Source organism: Hemiscyllium ocellatum, chromosome 5 (assembly GCF_020745735.1).
Source record: "Hemiscyllium ocellatum isolate sHemOce1 chromosome 5, sHemOce1.pat.X.cur, whole genome shotgun sequence".
NCBI lineage: Eukaryota > Metazoa > Chordata > Chondrichthyes > Orectolobiformes > Hemiscylliidae > Hemiscyllium > Hemiscyllium ocellatum.
Genome location: NC_083405.1, coordinates 38186544 through 38207068, shown reverse-complemented (window position 1 = coordinate 38207068; position 20525 = coordinate 38186544). Strand labels below are relative to the sequence as shown.

The window sequence follows — 20525 nt, the reverse complement described above, 5'->3', positions numbered from 1 at the left end:
ATTAGAGCAGATCTGATTTTCAACTAAAATACATTAACCTTTATCAATTAGTTTAAACATTAGGTAGAAGGTATTTATCAATTGGAGACTCAATCTCTTTTTAAATACAATGCACACTGAAAGCTAAATGAACAAGTTGGCTTCACATGTCTCCAATGAATTTACAAACATAAAAAGTAACTAGAATTTGCTCATTAAATTAATAAGAAAATGCATTTACTTTATTAAATCTACATTATATATTGTGATAGTGGTTACATTTAATTGTCAAAGCTAATACAAATTAAATTTTATTTTCCTCTGATCTTAAATGATCTACAGATGTCATGTTCATTCAGTAATATCAGCTGTTCTGAATTGTAAATTTTTTTGAGAAAAAAGCAATAATAAGTTACTGACAAATGCATTACTGCAAGACATCCAATGGCGCAATGAACTTGACAAAAATATTTTGCTAAAACAACTTGTTTTGAGACCTAGCTGAACATGTGTACACTAGCTTAGAAAAATTATAACATAAATCTGATGGAATACCTGCATGAAGTATCACAAATAGCGTAGGCTGCCAAGTGTCGGGTCATACCCAGAGGAGAAGCCTACCAAACAGACACACACCTAATCGAATGCTTCTAAGATCACAGAAATGGTTTTTGCTCAATTATGAAGAGTTACCAATTTTTGTCTCATAGCATTACTTGTATATAATCTCTTTACAAAACAGTGCCTCTTCAAGCCTACTTTATATCTCTAACACTTTCTCGATGCTTATTTCCACTCTTCATGTCTTCAAGTTTTTCTTTTGGCTCTCAAAGCATGTTTCCTTTCCTTACAACTCTCTAAGCACTCCATTTATCTTTAAAATACCCTATGGGCTTTTTTCATTCATTTTCTATCTCTCACTAACTTTGCATTCCTCATATTTTCTTGCTTTATTGCATTTACACAAGTCTTAACATTCTATATCTGACACACTCTTAATGCTGTAACCTCAACCCGAATGGTTAAAAAATATAAAGAGCATTCAGGGCTGCTGATTTTAGCCCTGGTGAACTTGCTTGTCCTTTCCCAATATTTGCACCTCTCTCCCACTCGCCTCCTATTTGTTCAGGCCAAATACAGATCAACATTCCATGTAATTTAACCAAATAGAATAAACAACAGTCTAAAGTGAACTCCTCCTACACCATGTAGTATAATTTTAACTTCCGATTCATTTTTCCTTGTAAACCAGTAAAATTGTTTGGGTGAGATGCGCTTCAGAGGGTTAGTGTGGACTCGATAGACTGAATGGCCTGTTGCCACACTGTGGGGATTCTATGATTCGATATAACCACAAATCTAATTACCTCCAGAACTGAACTCTGAAATTACTTGGGAGCTCTGAAATCAAGGGGGAAGTCAACCCAGATCCAAAAATGTGTCAGCCATGGTTCAGTTGGTAGCATATCCCCTGTTGACTCAGAAGGTTGGAGTGTCGACTACATCAACTGGATGATAACTGAGCACTATAAGAGTCTTGCACCCTTGGAAGGTGAAGCGTTACATCAATGTCCCATCTTTGCTCAGTTGGACATAAAATCCTACCGCACTTGAAAAATGGCAGGAGATATGACCCCATTGTTCAATGTTTATTCTTCAACCAACATCACTAAACCAGATTATTTGATCATTACCTTATTGCTGTTTTTCGATCCAAGCAACAAATTATTGCCCTGTTTCCTATATTACATTAGTAACTACACTTTGTTTAAGTGGCTTTAGATCTGAAGATCATGAAAGTTGCAACGTAAGTGCGCATTCTTCTTTCTTTTAGAATGAAAACTAAGCATGCTATTTCCTCAGAAATACAATATTCACTATTAATACTGAGAAAATAAATAAATTAGGTGTACATTTTTGCTCCAAACAAGCAGAATACTTGTGCATGGTTCCACAGATATACTGTATATTGAAATCAATTTTGCACATAAAGTAATTCTGTACATTTCAAAAGACTTTGTTCCCTTCGACTGGGCTCTTCCCTTTCATTTTGAAAGAGTAGCTATTTTGCCAGGATGATGTATCAACTCCTATTATAAGAAGAAGAAGGAGAAGACTGAATGAGACCCATTTACTATGGCTTAAATGTTTAAGTGATGACTGTCCTCAATACGATTTGCATCAAATCCTATATTTCCAAACAAATAAAAATTGGTTCATCATGCACTTAACGAAAATTTTGTCTCTTTAAATTTGCAGAAAATAACTTCTGCTTAGATTATGTAGAGACAAAAGTGAAAATTTAAGAATTAACACCTTTTTTCAGCAAATAAAAATAAATGGTGAAAGGAAGTGAAGTACATTTTTCAATTTAGAATAGATGATGAGTCAATAGAAGGTTATGTCATTTGCAAAGAAATGAGCCATTACAAAATAGGCATTTCACAAGGAGAGCCAAAAACTGTTTTATGCACTCTCCACCCCCCCCAAAAAAAAATCTCTTGTAGCCAGAAGTTGGAAACTCCTACTGCCAAGTGAAAATGAAAACGTCTATTCTAGAAGTGACTTAAGGTGGTTTCTATAATCAAATTAAAATCCAAATGTGCATTCAAAAGGTAACAACTACTCTGCAGCTGAATGCAAATGACATGAAATGAGGAAAGCCGCCAACAAAAGCAGCTTTGGTGCTTCTGCCTTACAGTAAGAATTGAAGGGAGACTGAAACAAAGAAATGTTAACAATCATCCCATACGTACACAAAGCGTTTCCAAAAAAAGGCCTTTTCTAAAGTAAAATACTCAGCACGAGTCCCTAAAATTAGGGCTTTTGGGGAAATTCCCTAAATAGCTATGTCAGCTAAAATTAATCTTATCTTTGGCAATTACTCATTTACGTATTTTTTTGTGTGCATGCTGCGTTACATGACGATAAAAGGTGGCACTTTGTCCTGCTGGAAACTCTTGTGAATAAGAGGCCAGATTGACAGCAAGGCTAGGTATGAAAGCAGACGGGATGGTAGCAGCCCTCCCCAAAGCGGACGGGAAAGGGAGAAGCGGCGCCTTCCCGCTCACTTCTCGCGCTTAATTACGCGAGACCTTCAGCAGCCCCCGGTTTCCGAATGTCCTTTAAATTAGCACCACGCGTCCATCCCTCCTGCAATTAATATTCTGGAGTTCTGAAGTAAACTTCGGAAATAGACCGCCGACACCCCCGGGAGGCACCAAGAGTTCTTGTGTGACGGAGAATCAGAAACTTGTTGCATTTTCACCTAATTTGCACAAAACGTTCTCTATGTCACAGCATTGACTTTGTGTTTTCTGGACTCGTGCGCTGCCTGAAATGATGCGGGCAGGCACTTTTAGATTGTTGGCCTTTAAGTATTTTGAAGGGGGGGGGGAGAAGGAGGTTGCAATAAATGTACTTTGTTCAAAAAAAAGTATAGAAATTACACCCAAGTACTTATACCCCGAATATCAAATGGCGCGCGTGCAAATGATCTGAATTAGTGAAGCATGAAATTTAAATTATGACACATTTTAAGTTAGAACTCGAATGGGCAAATCATCTACCCTCTCCCAAGATATTTCGAAAATGTTTAAACCAGTGCATATTACAGAGCAGGTTGGGATAACTCTCCCGTACTTGACCGGGATGCTTGTATTATTGGTGCTTTTTCACTAAATGCCTGCTAGAGGAAGCTCAGTGTTTCTGTGGGTGGGACTGATCAACATTTTTGATGCTTTCGCACCTGACTGACCACACGACACGGTTTGACTTTTCCACCAGTGAATGCATGTGTGTGTGAGTGCGTGCATTCAAATACAAAATCTCACACAACTCGGGGTCGTTTCACAAATAAATCCCAGGTTTGCTCCAGGCTGGGAAGTGATACATGTTGAAGGTGTGATTTTAAGCTCTATTTCCCACCCCTTCCTTTCCAACCCTACGGGTTGTGGAGATTGAGTTTCCCCAGTACCATTAGGGGTGGGTGCAGCATTATAGAAGGTGGTGAAGTTACCCCCACCCCCCACCCAGCTCAGCTGGCAGTGTCTCCCTCTCGTCCTCACCTGACCACGTTGGGATGCTCGAAGGACTCAAGTTGCCTCAGTACAGCCACCTCCCGGATGGTGGAGAGAGGCATCCCTTCCTCGCCGGTCTGAACTCGCACTTTCTTCAGAGCCACGAAGCGACCTTCGTTGTTCCTGTCTCTGGCCTTGTAGACCTTGCCGTACGCCCCCTCCCCGATCTCGGCCACCGGCTCGTAGCGGTCGGAGAAACTCGCCTCTTTCCCCTCCATGGCGCCGGCTCCGGATCCCCGCGCTGCCCCTTCACACATCAGACGGAAACAAAAAGTTTGGGGACAGGAGAGTCGGGCCAATCACATCTGGAAAGCGAAGAGAATGAGCGGCTGATGAATGATTGTTTTTTTTTGGAGGGGGGGTGAGTTGAAAACACAAAACGATTAAAGAAAAACAAACAAATGCGGGGAGGTGAGATGAAAATGCATGGTCAACTAGTGAGGTTTTATAAAAAGAAAAAATCTCTTCCACCTCCCTCCCTCCTTCCTTTTTGGTTTTAAGCAACACTCGAGTTAGTCGAGTTGACAGAAAGTTAATGGGTCCAGTCATGAGGGCGACACTGTACCATTGAGAGTTTCCCAGCGATGCCTCGAAAGCTCGGTTCCCAGCGAGGCGACATGGGTTAATGGGGCGAGCAGCTGCAGCCCTCCCTCCTCCCCGGGTAATGCACAGAGACACACACACAATCGCCCTCTGCCTCTCTCCCGCTCACTGCAGCCGCCGACCCGGGGATCCCAACTTTCCAAAGCATGCGCACAGCGACCACCTTCAACACGTGCTGCTGGCTAAAGATTGTGTACAAAACAAATACTGCATTTCAAACTAACATCCCCAGCCAGACAGCCGCCAGCTTAAACAAACCAGCTCCCCGGTGCAGCTTTGATCACCTCAACTCCCCCACCCTTTACCTCTCCCCACACTGGAGTTCATTTCCAGTCAATCACTCTGCCTTTAGTTCTGATCGTCCGGGGGTAAGCGGGTGGACTTAGCGTCTGAATTACTCCTCCCCCCCCAAACAAAATGAAAAATTCCTGCAGGATTTTGATCCGCCACGGGACTGGGGAAACGGACAGCCTTTCCGCTTGTCCCTCTATAAATAAAACAGGTACAAAGAAAGAAAGGCTTTCGTTTCCCCCCCCTCACCCACCCACCTACCTACCTACCTCAAATCTCGATCTGTCACCGAGACTTGACAGCCGGCTCTCCAGTGCCGGCGGTTCCTGGGATTTTTGGCAGTGCTGTGTGTGTGTGGGGTGGGGGGGGGGGGGGGGAAATGTGTTGCACAGGACAATCGCTGAAATCAGAGGTACAATACATTTATCAGCTAGCATGGGCTGTCTCCCCCATTGCATTTGTCACCCAGAATATTTATATCTGAGTCAAGATCCCACGTTGAAAACAACACGCAGCTTTAAATATATTTTACACTACTTATGCATATTTAATACGCTGTCGAAAATCCAAGAGTTATTGAATTAAAACAATATACCTGATTCTGAGCATGCATTGAGATCACCCACTGGGACGCAGTTTCGGTTATTACAGCTATGGGCAAGCTCAAGCCCTGCCCTTTTATATAAAAATAGTTTTTTTAAAAAAAACCCACAGTCGAGTGTACAATGTGACAGAGAGCCCTGATCCCAACAAACTGGGCCACACAGGTAGATGCTGCACACTTTATAGCGTGTGAGCGGGGAAATCCATGGTGGGGGGGGGGGGGGGGGGAGGGTGGAGAGGTTGGTGTGGAGGAGAGATTACAATTCGCGCAAAAGTTTTTAAAAAACGGCGCAGACCAAGTAATCTGCAGAATTTGTCAAGTAAATACACCTTACTTTGCCGAACAGAACAGTATATATACATGTGTGTGTAGAAATCCTGAAAGGAAAGTGTCTGTCTCCACCACCCCGCCTCTTTCTCTCTTTTTTTATCCCGAGGATTTCGTTCCCCTCTAGCCCTCGTCAGAGAAAGAGAGAGCAGCGGTGCTGCTTTTTCTTTCCCATGACGCCTGAATGTGACCCCCCTTCAGCAGTTGACACAGAGCATCAACATTTCCGCATTCCTCAAACAACAAAGACGAAACGCCGCCTGGCCTTTTTCTCTTCCCAACTCACTCATTCACTTTCTCTCTCTCTCTCTCTCTTTCTCTTGCACTCTCCGCTCAATGAATCTTTCGTTTCTCACTGTCAAGTTCCAACAGCCCCGAAAGGAAAAGAAACTCATAAGTCTACACAACGCAACATAAGCTTCCTCTCCCCTCCCACCCCCTCGCCTCTCCTCGCCACCAACCACCAACACACTTTCTCCTCATTAAAAAAAAGAAAAAAAAACACTCCAATCCTGTTTCCTGGATCACAACATGCTAACGGTTCAGCTCAGTTAACTTTTGAAAAAGTTAAGCCAGTTAAATCCTTGGCTAATGTCCCGCTGGATTCCGACCCTTTTGTTCCATTTGCTAACAAAAAGTATTGGAATCGAACGGTATATTAGCAGTCATGATCGTGAACTTGCAAAGTTCAGAATCATGCCAACAACAATCAAAAGTGATATAAAGTTCACGATGTATACGTACCGCATATCCTGTCACTTCCAATTCATTTGCCCTTGTCAATGTTGCCAGCTACGAACCTGAAAAGTGTAGGATTTTTTTTCCCTTGTCCCCGAAAGTGATGTGAAAGTAACCAGTTTAAACGCTACGCGGATAATCAGTAAACAGGGGCAGAACTAAACCTACAACACAACGTTTACTTTCTTCAAACCACATGTCCAAGGGGTCTGTCATAAAGCAACTCTTTTACCCACAATACTTAAAGGGCAATAGATTATGTTTCAGAACATCAGCGGTAAACTACACACATATAATGTAGATTTAGCTTACTCTGGAAGAAAGATTGAGCATTTTTCTAAGTTCAAACACTGCAGTTCATTACTCAATTTACATGAGCACTCAAATCTTTTAAGGTTATTGAGGCCAAACTGCACTAATCAAGTGGGGCCACAGCGGGGTAAAACATCAATACCTGCATTGAAAATCTAGAACTTGTTTAAAAGTTGCTCCATTCCAGGAAATGTGAATCGCTTTATTTCTCCTAAAAAATACCCTTCGAAGATTGCTCATTTGTGTGTCATGATGATTTATATGTATATATAGTCAGAAACAAGATTCCAGCCTGACCCTACTGTTGCAGTTATTCAAAATAATCAACAGTTTAGAGATCAGCTGAATCTACGCCTTGTTGAAAGATGCGTTGGTAACTGGCACGATGAAACAGTCCTGTGGCAAAAGGTTTTTTTTGTTTTGGTAAGTCTTTCTCTCGATTTCTCTTTTACAGTTTACAACAATGTTAAAATGAAAAGTGAGAGGAGGAAAATGAATTGTCTAAGGATGTAGCAATGTGCAGGAAAAAAAACCTACTTTGTAAAACACAAAAGAAAAGTTAGTAATGATTTTAAATTCCTGAAATCGTAGCAAACGGTTTTGGTATGTTATTTTAGCAATTTGTAAGTAAAAATTAGTCAATTTAAAATCCAAGGCATGTGCCCAATGGTTGAATTATTGACATTAGTTGAAACTATTATATGTACAAAAACAATGTACTGTTTTTCAAAACAACTTTCAGAGGCGTAATTATTTCCTTAGAATGGAGCTTTCTCTTCCATTGATTTAGTAAATGTTTATGAGTTGAAGATTTAGTAAATAAATGTGTCTGATACAAATACAACATTAATATGTATGACAAACTAACACATTTCTGTTCATGTTTACATTAACATAATTATTGCATTCAAACATTAAGTATGGCTGATCTTCTCATTATTAGGTTAGTTATACCTGCTGATTTATATTTCAATAAATATTTGATAGCTAGAACTAAAAGTCATAAAGGTGGATAAAACTGAAGTGTTATTTTCTTTAAGGTCTTAAACTTTTGATATTTCTGAAAGGAATTGTGGTGTTTGGGTTTGCAATTTTTAAACAGTCATAATTTTCAAACATCATGATATACTGCTTATTGCAATGGAATCACAGTTAATTACAATGATTTTAATGTATATTTACAGTATGATCTAAAGATACTGTGAAAAGTTCATTTACAAGTTTTATTAATCTAAAAACTATCCTGACAAAGTTATGTTTCAGTATAGTTCCTGCTTATTCCCCCACACCTCCTTTTACCCCACAAAGATCCTAGCAGATTCCCAAGGACAAAGAGCAGAGTCAAATACATTTGCACACAAATTTCATATAATTGATATTAACACATAGAGCAAATATATTTTAAAACTGATCCAAATTGGAAAGCAATTTTTCATCAGTAGAGATGATAGTCTTTACATAAAGTAGCAGCATTAAAATTTATGTAGTGTTTCATCCTCTTTGTAAAATAGAATAACAAATAGATTTAAATTGCTTTAATAACTGACTATTGTTGAAAGTTGTTAATATCACTTGGTTTTGAAAGGTTTCGAAAAACAATGTCACTTATTTTCAATTAGAAAACTTTCTAATGAGCAAGTAGCTAATTAACTAATCAAATTTGAAAATAAGAAAAGCTCAGAAAATAACCTGAAAAATGATGCTTGAAAGCGCATAATGAGAAATATAATACTTAATTATTCATAAAATAAGTATATCTGTTCAATAAAATCTGGACATATTCAACATGTAATAAAATTATGAAGCTATATTCCATCTTAGACTTTATTGTGTCATGTATATTCCAAATATTTTATTTGTTTGGCATTTCAAAACATAGCCTCCAGTTTATCCACATTATTGAACGTTTAATTGACCTTTCATTTGAAAACCAACAACAAGGCAATTGATGTTTGAGCAAGGTCAATACTGTTCTTAAATTCAGGGCAAGAGATGTCATGCATCTCATATACAAGAGGAGTAGTTCTGAAATTAATGAAACATGAAAAAGGAATGCTACCTTCATGCACGTTACATTAAAAATGTGATACTTAGTCATACTTATTTATGACTAAGTATGAAAGAAAGCATTGACGTGTATACTTATTACAGAATTGAATTAACTAGATGCTTAATCTTGTTTAGAGTAATTACAGAAACATTTGCAGAATTGTTTAGAATAGAAAATAGCAAACATAGAAAGTGACAGTGACATTGCAACTGAACACTCCTATAGGATTAATGATTCTTTATAATCTGAAATATGCTGATAACATTGTTTGATTTATTGATTTGGAACTTTAAAAATGCTGTAATTATTTGTTACTATTAGAATGCTTTACAATTTTCAAAGAAAGTAGAATGTTCACTTTGATGCCATTTGAAATCAAAATCTATGCATTTAAAAGTAACAATCCAGTTGTCAGCTGAAATTAAACAACAAATATTGTTCAATATGCTTTCTAACATTAAACCTTAGTGATGTGCTTTCTACCTTCTATACATTGGAAAGTTGCAGCTACATAGCATGCTTAACATAGAAAGCCGAGGTGCCAAAACTGCATAAGTATTATTTATAATCTTTCTCAAATTTTTTCACAGCATAGTGGATGTAAATCTACTATTGCTTTTCACTGTGTTAAAAAAGACATTTACAATATCTACTTCATTTTAACATTCTTATGGAATGATCAGATTGAAAATTAATTCCATTAGAATTGCTATCAAGAGTTTATAATATTTCTAACCATGGCTGTAAATGTTTTAGATGATGTTGTTATTTTATTGCAGAGACCAAAGATCCAGGATGTAAATAAGTGCTTATTGAAAAAATAGAGAATTTTAATCCATTGTGCAGTGAGGATAAACAATTTAATAGTGAAACAAACCTTGAATGCACTTAGCAATTTAAATTGTTTTATTTATATTCTTAACAATTAGATAAAGAAAATTATATTTAAAAATATGTTAGATCCAATAGGATGGCGAAATTGCTAAAATGATGTGTTTGGTTTTCAACTTCATTGTTAAGGGGTTTGAGTACAAATCATTTGCTTCCCTATTAATTGTTCACTCAGCAGATTTCACTACTGACTGTACTCAGCAGATTTCATTGATGACTGTACTCAACAGACTTAATTGTTGACTGTACTCAACAGATTTCACTGCTGACTGTACTCAGCAGATTTCACTGCTGATTGTTCTCTCAGCAGATATCAGAAAACTCTTTCTCCTTAAAGTTTTAAATCAGATTTCTATAATTATTATTTTGTCATGTCATAATTATGATGACAAATGGAAATATTATGTCATGAAAGATGCCTTTTGTGTAGCTAATTTATGAAAGCCTATTACTTCTTTATTAAAGAATTGTTGTCTGTATATGTTTGAGTATACTTGAGATGTATAACACTATCCATGATTTTGGTATAACAGCCATGTTAAATAGTGGAGGGGTCTAATAATTCCATTCTGTACAGTATTTCCTATAATATACCCATTAAAAAACATACATTGATGTCACAATATAAAGAATAATGAAATAGGCCGTTAATATTTTATTAACATTTTGAAATACATAATGTAGAATATATAATTTAAATGTATAATTTTGGTATTGAAAGCACCAAATAAAGTTTCTAATAATGAATAATTATATTAGTCAATTAAACTTACATAAATTCATCAGTATAAAGACACATTTTAATGCATAGTATTATCTGTGCGTTGGCACTTATAATCCCTATATAATCTAATAGAGACAATTTACTTTAATCCTGTTCATTTTTTCTATGCTTAGTAAGTTTTTAAAACTATTTGGATGTATAGTGGAAAACATATATGTTACAGATCAATATTATAGGTTTTCGTTTAAGATCATGTTTCTGTACCCGCCCCGCCTCTGATCTCCCCCACCCTACCCCCACCCCACCCCAACCCCAGTCCACCTTGACAAACTCATTCAAAATAATTAGGAACTCAGTTTATTTACTGACAAAGAAAGTGTTTTGTAAATGCAGGCTGAAGAGTCAAAGATGTCATGTCCAATTCTTTACTCTTGCAAAATCCTTTGATCTTGAAATATTTCCAGTTGAAAAAATATTTGGCCTGAATCAGATTCTATCTATAAATGGATGAAAGGCAATTAGTACTTTAAACATCCTAAATCATAGACAGCATTTTAGAGAACTTGCTATACACCATGAATTGTGGAGGAGAATTTTCTTCTCTAAGTTTGCCGTAGTGTCAATGAGTAGCATTTGTATAGTATGAAATTAAATAAGGAATTTTCAAATACAGAGACATTTGGAATGAATCATAGAATCATAGTATCCCTACAGTGTGGAACAGGCTATTAATATCTTTCACTATTTATGGCATTAGTTTCTTCATGTATGTTTGTAATCCCAGAATAGAATCAATTAAATTGTACAGTAATTAGTTATTTCATAACTGAATAATGTTTAGTCTTATTTTTCTGCTCAATATTTTCTCAAAATTCTGTTCTTATCAACTTGGGAACAAACTAGCCAGTACAATTTAGTTTCTTATTGGTGTGTGTATAATTTTAAAAACCTTTGCAATATTATACACCTAAGACTCTTCAATACTAATAATTCCAACATTGAAAATGCATCTATTATTTTAAATCACTAATAGACCATATCACTTAAACCTGAAGAAATGGTACAATGAAATCTCACTGTGGTAAAACAATGACTGCAGATGCTGCAAACCAGATTCTGGATTAGGGGTGCTGGAAGAGCACAGCAGTTCAGGCAGCATCCAAGAAGCAGCAAAATTGACGTTTCAGGCAAAAGTCCTTCATCAGGAATAAAAATATTCCTGATAAAGGGCTTTTGCCCAAAACGTCAATTTTGCTGCTCCTTGGATGCTGCCTGAACTGCTGTGCTCTTCCAGCACCCCAATCCAGAATCCAATGAAATCTCACTGTCAAGTAACTTTCTTGGACAGATAAAATTATGTTTGAAATTATTTGAAAGCATTAACATGTATTAGTAACAGTCAACTTATTGTTTAATGAAATTAAGGCTAAAATGTTAGGTGAGGGATGGACAAGCTTGAATAATTTGGACAAACTGAAAATTATTTCCTTTTTATTGTTTTGTATCGTACACCCTTTGTTTTATACCTTGTGATTTGTTTTGTCATTTTATTTTGGCTGAATCCAGCTAAAGTGCCTAATAGCATTTATATCACTATCTATTCTACCATCTTTTGAATTTACTTTTTAATTTGTGTCTTATTTCTTAATCTCTCTGCAAATAAATGTCTGTAAAACTTGACCTTCACATGGGATATGGAAAGAAGCTCTGGGATTTACATAATCAAAGAACAGAAACCAATATATCCCATTATAAAAGATGAAAGTTTTAATCTAAGATTGTTTACTATATCATATCTCCATGACACTGGACTCCTGTGGTCATAAATTCTGTAAGCATGATCTTATTCTCCACAACCACCTGATGAAGGAGTGGCGCTATGAAAGCTAGTGCTTCCAAATAAACCTGGTGTTGTGTGATTTTTAACTTCACACGGGATGGTTAACTAAATTATTTAAATTCTTATGTTTGCCAAAATCTTATTTATTGGAATCTAATACTTCCTGAGTTAAATCACTTTAATTGTTCAAACTGCTTAACACTTAGTAGACGAGACAAAGAAGAGCAATGTTTTGGATTGGATCGTTTGTCAAAATTGGTTAGTTGAAAGGTAAATTCAAGATAGTATAAGTTCATTGTTCTCTCCATTGATGTGAACTGACCAGCTGAACAGTTTAAGAATGTCTTCCTCCTCCATTGATATCTCCAATTGTTTACTTCTTGTTGTGATTGTTATTTTTCTTCTTTTTAAGAAGTGCTGAGTTTCAAACCTAAGAATATCATGAATAAATACTGTTTATTTACAATCAGTCAGTGATCTTGCTGCTTTATTTACAATTGCACAGCTTCCTAAATTGTTTAAAATTTTGCCTTTCAGCAAGTATTTTAAAATAATTTAATATTTTATCTGGAAAATATTGACAATGATTGCGAGAAAAATGAAATATAATATTTGGAGAAAAATATTGAAAACTAAATTATCCTTGAATTAATGTGCTAAATGGTATGCATACCCCTTTAACCTGTTGATCTTAAATCAGATCTGTCTATATGAAGATGTTAATTCGTGAATATGGATTTGCAGCAAAACAAATAAAATGTTAATTAACTTCAGTGAACACAATCTTAAACTGAGATTCCTGTAACTTGCGAGACACAACTACTTCATTATGATATCACAGATACCACATTATTTACAAACAAAAATGGAAATTACTGGAAAACTCAGAAGTTCTGGCATCAACTGTGGAGAGAAAGCACTGGATCTGAAATGCTAAGTCTGCATTCTCTCCATGGATGCGACCAGAACTGTTGACTTTTTCCAGTGATTTCTGTTTTTAATTGTAATTTCCAGCATCTACAATTCTTTGATTTTCCATGTTAATTACTATATTTATTAAATGCAGTTATTTTCATTAGATTACTTTAAACATTAAATCACAATATTACCATTTAAGTGGAGAGAAGTCTAGAATGCTTTGGTACAGTAAGATCTAAGTGTCCTTGTACATTAATCATAATAAGTCAAGATGCAGGCACAGTGAATAATTAGGAAGGCAAACGGGGTGATGGTATTTAGTGCAAGGTGTAGAATGCAAATGTAGGAAATTCTTCCTATAAGGTTGTGGAGTATTGGAGAGAACAGACTTATAATACTGCATCCAGTTTTGGTCAACTTACTTAACGTGGGACACATATGCATAGGAAACAGTTCAGGGAAGGCTCACTAGCCTGATTGCTGAGATGAAGTAATTGGCTTATGAGGAAATTGGACCTATAGCCATTGTAATTTAGAAAGGTGAGAGGTAGAACACACAAGGTTCTGAAAGATTTGACAACATAGGAGGATATTTTTGTTCCTGGTGGAATCTAGAATTGAGGGCACAGTAAACATAGGGTCAAAATAAAGCGTCTCCTGTTTAATACAGAAATAAGAAATTTCTTCACTCACTGGATTATTAGTCATTGTAATTCTCTTCTCCAGTGAACAATCAGGGTTGAGTTTTTTTCTACAAGGGAGTGAAGGCTTATGTAGGTAATGTAAGAAAGGGGAGTTAAAATCACAACTGCATCAACTATGGTTTTATTGAATAGCAGAGCAAGTCTGAGAAGTTAAATAACATATTCCTGCCTCTATTTCATCCATTCTTTAGTGAAGAAGATAGCAGCTATAATTATGATGTATGAATTCCAGTGTTAAATGTTAAATATATTATTCTTCTTTCCATGAAAGTAATTTTTAAAAACACTTTCTAGCAGCAAAATATATCATTGGTCAATCAATATAAATTCATTTCAAAATGTTTGGTGAGCTTCATGAAGTATAAAGTAGGCAATCATGAACAACTACCAATTGTTGAAATATGTTTTAGTTAAAAGTTGTAAGATTATTTTGTTATAATCTTGAGGAGAATACAATTACTTTAATAGTTCATTTTTTTGTCACTGAAAAACTACTAAAATCATTTGTTTAACCACTTGAAAACATTTTCTTCCCTTACAATTATTTGACATTTTGAAGATTTAAAGCTGCATACCAAATAAATCATGTGCCTAATCATCACTTCTGAACAAAATTATGCTGAAATAATTGTAAATCTCAATGTTTACACAAAACTTAGCGAGTCCATGAAAATTCAGAGTATGTGATGAGAAAAAGTAACTGACATAGTTAAATTAGGACAATTGGGGAAAGAAATAGCAGAAGGTTAATTTATTTTTTGTTGTGCATTTGACTAAAATGATATTTAGATTTTAAAAATTGAAATTTTGGATGGCTGCATCAATGAATTTCCATGATGTTTCTACTGCTTATCCATGATAATTTTGGCAAAAGAGCACAGAAGCCCTAGAAAGATAACAGACGAATATGGTCAATTTTTCCAGATTTCCACGTTCTTTTGTTAAGTTTATAGCTGCCAACTGAAAGAACCTTCATAAAGTCTATTCCCAAAAGTATTTAGTTAAGTGAGGGTATGATGTCCATAGATTTATTTTGGTTCTTATTTGTTTAAATTGCATTATTGTCAAGTTAAGATTTCTGTTTTGTATGGTGCTGTAGAGATTTGTAAAATTAGAGCATGTACTGTGAAACTTGAACGGGTTCAGAAAAGATTTACAAAGATGTTGCCAGGGTTGAGGATTTGAGGTATAGGGAGAGACTGTACAGGCTGGGGCTGTTTTCCCTGGAGCGTTGGAGGTTGAGGGGTGACCTTACTGAGGTTTACGAAATCATGAGGGGCATGGATGGGATAAATAGACAAAGTCTTTTCCCTGGGATCAGGGAGTCCAGAACTAGAGAGCATAGGTTTAGGGTGAGAGGGGAAAGATATATAAGTGACCTAGGGGGCAATTTTTTCACACAGAGAGTGGTACGTGCATGGAATGAGTTGCTAGAGGAACTGGTGGAGGCTGGTACGATTTCAACATTTAAAAGGCATTTGGATGGATTTATGACTAGGAAGGGTTTGGAGGGAATACAGGCTGGATGCTGGCAGGTGGGACTAGATTGGGATATCTGGTTGGCATGAATGGAGCAAAGGGTCTGTTTCCATGCTGTACATCTCTATGACTCTACTGCTGGACACTTGTAATAAAAGTGTGGAGAAACTCATTTGCTCATGGAGTTATCTGTGGAAGGAGATACATTCTACTCTCTCTCTTCACAGATGCAACTAGATCTGGTGCATTTCTCCAATATCTATTGATTTGTAAAATTGATCTGCATCTTTGGAGAACATTGCATTTAGGTAACAAAATTCCACAATGTAAAATGGTAATTCTATTAGCCTCAGATCTGAGATGCCTGAGTTATAATAATGATGAACAAAGGAATTTCAGTAAATGAAGTGTCGTAAAGCTTGTAAATTGGTTGCTAAAGCTTTGTCATTAGAACATGATCAGAGAGCTTGATCTAGTTGTTATTTCACACAGTAGTTCATCAAATATCAATCTCCATTATGACATGTACGATTAAAATGTTTTAATTATCTAGTTAATTTTGCCATTTAAAGGAAACTAGTAGCAATCTACTTAAAATCGTCTTCACATCCTTTAGATCCAGGTTGGAAGCATATAGATTGTCAGTCTACATTGATAATTGAGAATTTCATTCCTTACATGTTAAAGTCATTCTATTGGATTTTTTCTATCCTTCATAAAGATGGTAACCTCACTTCTGTAACACAGTCCACCTCTTCTCCTGTCATGTTCCACCTGCTGCTGAAACTCTCCATGTATTCGATATCTCCAGATCCAACTACTCTAAGATTCCCCTGGAATTCTCCTCCCTACATAAACTTTAGCTCATGCAAGACTCTTGAGATGTGTGAGATAATGCATTTGGTGGTATCAACTAAGGTAAAGGAACACACAGTAACTGGAAAGAGACTGAGAGGTATAGGGGAAGTGAGGATCTTGGAATGATTGTTGATTCCTGAAGATAGCAGGATAGATTGATAAGGTGTTTAAGAAGCCTGTGGAACATTTTCCTAGCTGAAGCATTAAATACATGAGTTGGGAAGATATGCTGGACCAATATAAAACACAATTTAAGGCTATATGTCAAGCAGAGGGGAGGCAATAGCCTTGTGGCACCATTGCTAGACTATTAATCTAAAGAATCTGGTAATGTGCTAGGGACTCAAGTTCGAATCCTGCCACGCCAGATGGTGGAATTTGAATTCAATAAATATCTGGAATTAGGAGTCTAATGATGACTGTGAAACCATTGCTGATTGTCTCGGGAAGACTAATATGGTTGACTAATGTTCTTTAGGAAAGGAGACTGCTAGCCTGACCCAGTCTGGCCTCCATGTGACTCCAGACCCACAGCAATGTGGTTAACACTGAACTGCCTTCTTGGCAATTAGGGAGGGTACTAAAAGTTGGCTCATCCAGTGATGCCCACATCCCTTGAATGAATAAAAAAAATGAGGACTACAGACAGGATGTAATTGCACTAGATACAGTGCAGAAAGGAATTACGAGGGCGTTGCCATGACTGGAAAATTGGAGCACTGAGGGCAGGTCAGATAGGCTGGAATTGTTTTCCTTGGAACAGAAAAGGATGAGGGGAGATTTGATTTGATCGAGGTGTGAAAGGTGTGATGAGCCTGTTTAAAGTGGAATTGCAGGACCAATTTCCTTGAGCAGTAGGGTCAGTTATGAGACAGCATAAGTTTTAAAGTGATTTTTAGAAAGATTAGATGCTTTTCAGTCAGAGGGAGATTGGATTCTGAGTCTCATTTCCTGAAAGGATGGTAGAGACAAAACTCCTTAAAAAGGGTTTGGATATGCACCTGAAGGCTCATAAACTCCGAGGAGATGGATCAAGTATTGAAACATGAGATTAGATTGGGTCATTTATTTTTGTAGGAAGAGACATTATGGGTAGTGGGGATCCTTCTATGCCATATATTTTCTATGCTTTCTAAATATTCTACATATCCAATGAGGAGAATCATGCAGGGACATAGGGAGTAACAATAAATTAATTGCTCCTATGGATGGCTAACCTATCAAATAATGAATACTTAAAGGTCTCAGTGCAACACCTCCCCAGTTATCTACCTTCCCAGATGATGGGAAAGGTATCTAGCTTCCTAACTGTTACAATCTCAACAACCACAGCATTTCTTTATGAAAGGGCAAAAGGAGAAAGAACCTCTGTTAGCTAAGTATCTGGAAACAAAATATAGAATGTGAATTTATCTCATAGTCCACTGGGTTTCCTGTCAACAATATCAAATCGCCGACAGCTGTAGTCCGATGGTAAGACTTCATTTCTGACTACAATAAACCTGGATCCAAGCTTTTGGAAAGAGGTCCCAGTCCAACTATTCCAATTTTACAATGTAGTCAGGAATGCTGGTATTTGGGAACTTCATTAGGTTCCCAGGAACTACTGCTGAAAAGAATTTCAGGAGAGAGACTTATAACACCTGACTGACCACTTAAATCTATAAAACAGAAAAGTAAGTCCAGAAAGATTTCCAGGCTACCATTAGCAGAGAGGCCTATATCCTTCAAAACCAGATTTCCAAGTAATTAAGGGGAACAAGCTATATCTCATACCTATTGAAAACTTCTCTTGGCTTTACTCCAAATTCATTTGATTTTTCTGTAAACAGCAGACGGTTTACAGAGCACATCACACTGTTGACTTCAATCTTTGATAAAACCACACAATATAAACTCTTTATCTTCAAGAATATGTCCAAACTGTTTCATAAGTTTAATTTTTTTTCACATTGTCTTTAACTGTAAATATGTATAACTTCCACCCTTGGACAATACCACTTCCAAATGCATTTTGATCTAAAAATGAAAGCATATCAAACATGAAAGCCCAAAAAAGTAGACTTACATTCATTCATCAATATTCATTTGCTATATGAAATTTACATAAGGCTGAATTTTACTAACAATTGTCTTAAGTGTCAATCTCAGGGAGTTTCATGGAGCATTTCTCGCCACAGTCTCTAACAAGCTATCTCACTTAATTTTCTCCACTGCTCATGTTATTAACTATGCACCATAACTTCGTGGTGCTGCTTTTGCACCCAGCAATGGCAAAATGCTTGAGGATCTTCTGCTACCCACACCACAGATGCCATCTCAATGCCAGCTGTGCATTTTATTAAATGCTGACAGTTTAGTCTGATACAGACAGACAGATCAGTACAGTAGAGTGACACTGGAAAAGCACAGCAGGTCAGGCAGCGACTGAGGAGCAGGAAAGTCAATGTTTCAGGCAAAAGCACTGAAATGATCAGTCCCCATTCCTGATAAAGGGTGGATGCTGCCTGACCTGCTGTGCTTTTCCAGCACCACTCTAATGTAGACTCTGATTTCCAGCATCTGCAGTCCTCATGTTTGCCTAGATCAGTACAGTATTCATGGTCTGGGGGAGTGTACAGGAATGGCACAAAAAGGTAAGTGGCCTTCTACACTTCAAAAGGGTACATGTCACCATCTTCTCTCTGATACCTTACACTCACTGTTACTGTGCCATTGTACCCAGCTTCCACCAAGGCTTTGGCTGATCATTCTCAATATTGCATGCAACATCTTCCTTCAATGGCTCTCATCCACTCCATCCCTGCAAATGACTCACCCTTCCTGCCCTCTTAACCCACTTAACCACCTTTCCTTACTGATGAATGACTTGCCCATTGACTGACCATCATGATCCTTTACTGTTACAAAATTGAAATGTTACCTGGTTATCTTTCTGTGATAAAATGCAGAGAACTATGATCATCCAAGTAGGTGCAAAGTGAGTGAGGAAGTCAGCTCAGAGCCCTGAGATGCACCCTATTCAGATGCATGAGATAGATGCCTGACCTATGGACAATGCAGCCTACTAGTAGCATTGCAATGTAAGTTCAAATTGCAAAATTGAAGTGCTGAACTGCATTAAACATGAGTCCCAAATGTGTGCTGATGGTATGCTGAGGGTGGTGCTTTGCTGATACTAACTCCTGTGGACAAAGGATGCCAATGGAGGTGTTGGGCACTGCTGGCCAAGATGGATACCCACACAAGGCACCAACAAATTTAAACACCCCCCCGCCCCCAGGAAGTGGTAGCAGTAATCATATGAACGTTAATCAAACAGATCCTTGATAAATTCCACAGTATTGCGATATAGCCCTCTCAGTCTAAAAGGGGCAGTGTCACGTGTGTGTCTAAGATGGCATGCGACACCTTGGGGAGCCCAGTTATGTTCCTGAATCCTACTGCGCAGGCTCCAGCCCTGACTTCATGATGATGAAATAAAATAAACTGATGTGGCCTTGCTCAGATTGCGTCAGTCACTGCGCTGATGGATTTGCAGGGCACCCCATCACTCCCTGGAAGGAGCCAATCTTCTGATGGTCCTTCAGGACTGACCATTACCCACTCCTTGGAGCATAGTCTGACATTTCCATTGACCATGTCAGGCCCAAGCGGATGATAGGCAGTGGCCAAGCTCCTGGACTGTGTTCAGACTGTGTCCAAGACTGTTGGTACCAGAGCTTTCAGGACTTCCCGATTGAGCACACCCTCTCCCCTCGACTATACCCCTCCACCTTCAGTTGAATAAACATGCAATGGGTTTGCCACACAGGCAGTGGGCACATGCTGTTGATGTTAGATTAATATCTCATTATACCCTGTCCCCTGACAGATTGCTACTGACACATTTGACCAGCAGTCTGTCTCTATGTCTGCACAAAAGAGCAGGTTCATATGGCAGTAATGATAGCCTTTAGGCTGAAGTGCAAACATGTCACCAGACATAGCATGGCAAAGCATTGCAGGTAGGCAGTAAGTGCAGGAGTGTGGACAGAACCCTGAGGTGGAGCCTATCCTGTGCATAAAGTGTCCTTGCAGCAGAGTTTCTATGCTAGTCACTGGTGCACCCTCTGATGCTCATCTCAA

At 37.6% G+C, this 20525-nt stretch overlaps 1 protein-coding gene and 1 long non-coding RNA gene across 8 annotated transcripts in view; one reads left to right on the top strand and one right to left on the bottom strand.

The window, feature by feature from the left end:
- The window catches only part of cdk6 (cyclin dependent kinase 6), a 239985-nt gene extending 233268 nt beyond the window's left edge, over nt 1–6717 (bottom strand). Inside the window, exons 1-2 of one of the 6 annotated variants that reach the window (XM_060824666.1) lie at nt 6628–6717; nt 4047–4363 (exon numbers count right to left, since the gene is read on the bottom strand). In XM_060824666.1, the coding sequence (XP_060680649.1) occupies nt 4047–4315 (269 nt within the window). In that variant the 5' untranslated portion in view covers nt 4316–4363; nt 6628–6717. Of the gene's footprint in view, nt 1–4046; nt 4364–4623; nt 4758–4966; nt 5025–5221; nt 5266–5547; nt 5739–6169; nt 6231–6627 lie in introns of those variants that run through there. The other 5 variants (XM_060824667.1, XM_060824665.1, XM_060824668.1 and 2 more) reach the window with 5 other exon arrangements.
- Nucleotides 6718–7260: 543 nt separating this feature from the next.
- LOC132815664 (uncharacterized) overlaps nt 7261–20525 on the top strand; it is a 472009-nt gene continuing 458744 nt past the window's right edge. For both annotated transcript variants that reach the window (XR_009644692.1, XR_009644693.1), the window contains exon 1: nt 7261–7356. This is a non-coding gene — a long non-coding RNA (uncharacterized LOC132815664). The remainder of the gene's footprint in view (nt 7357–20525) is intronic.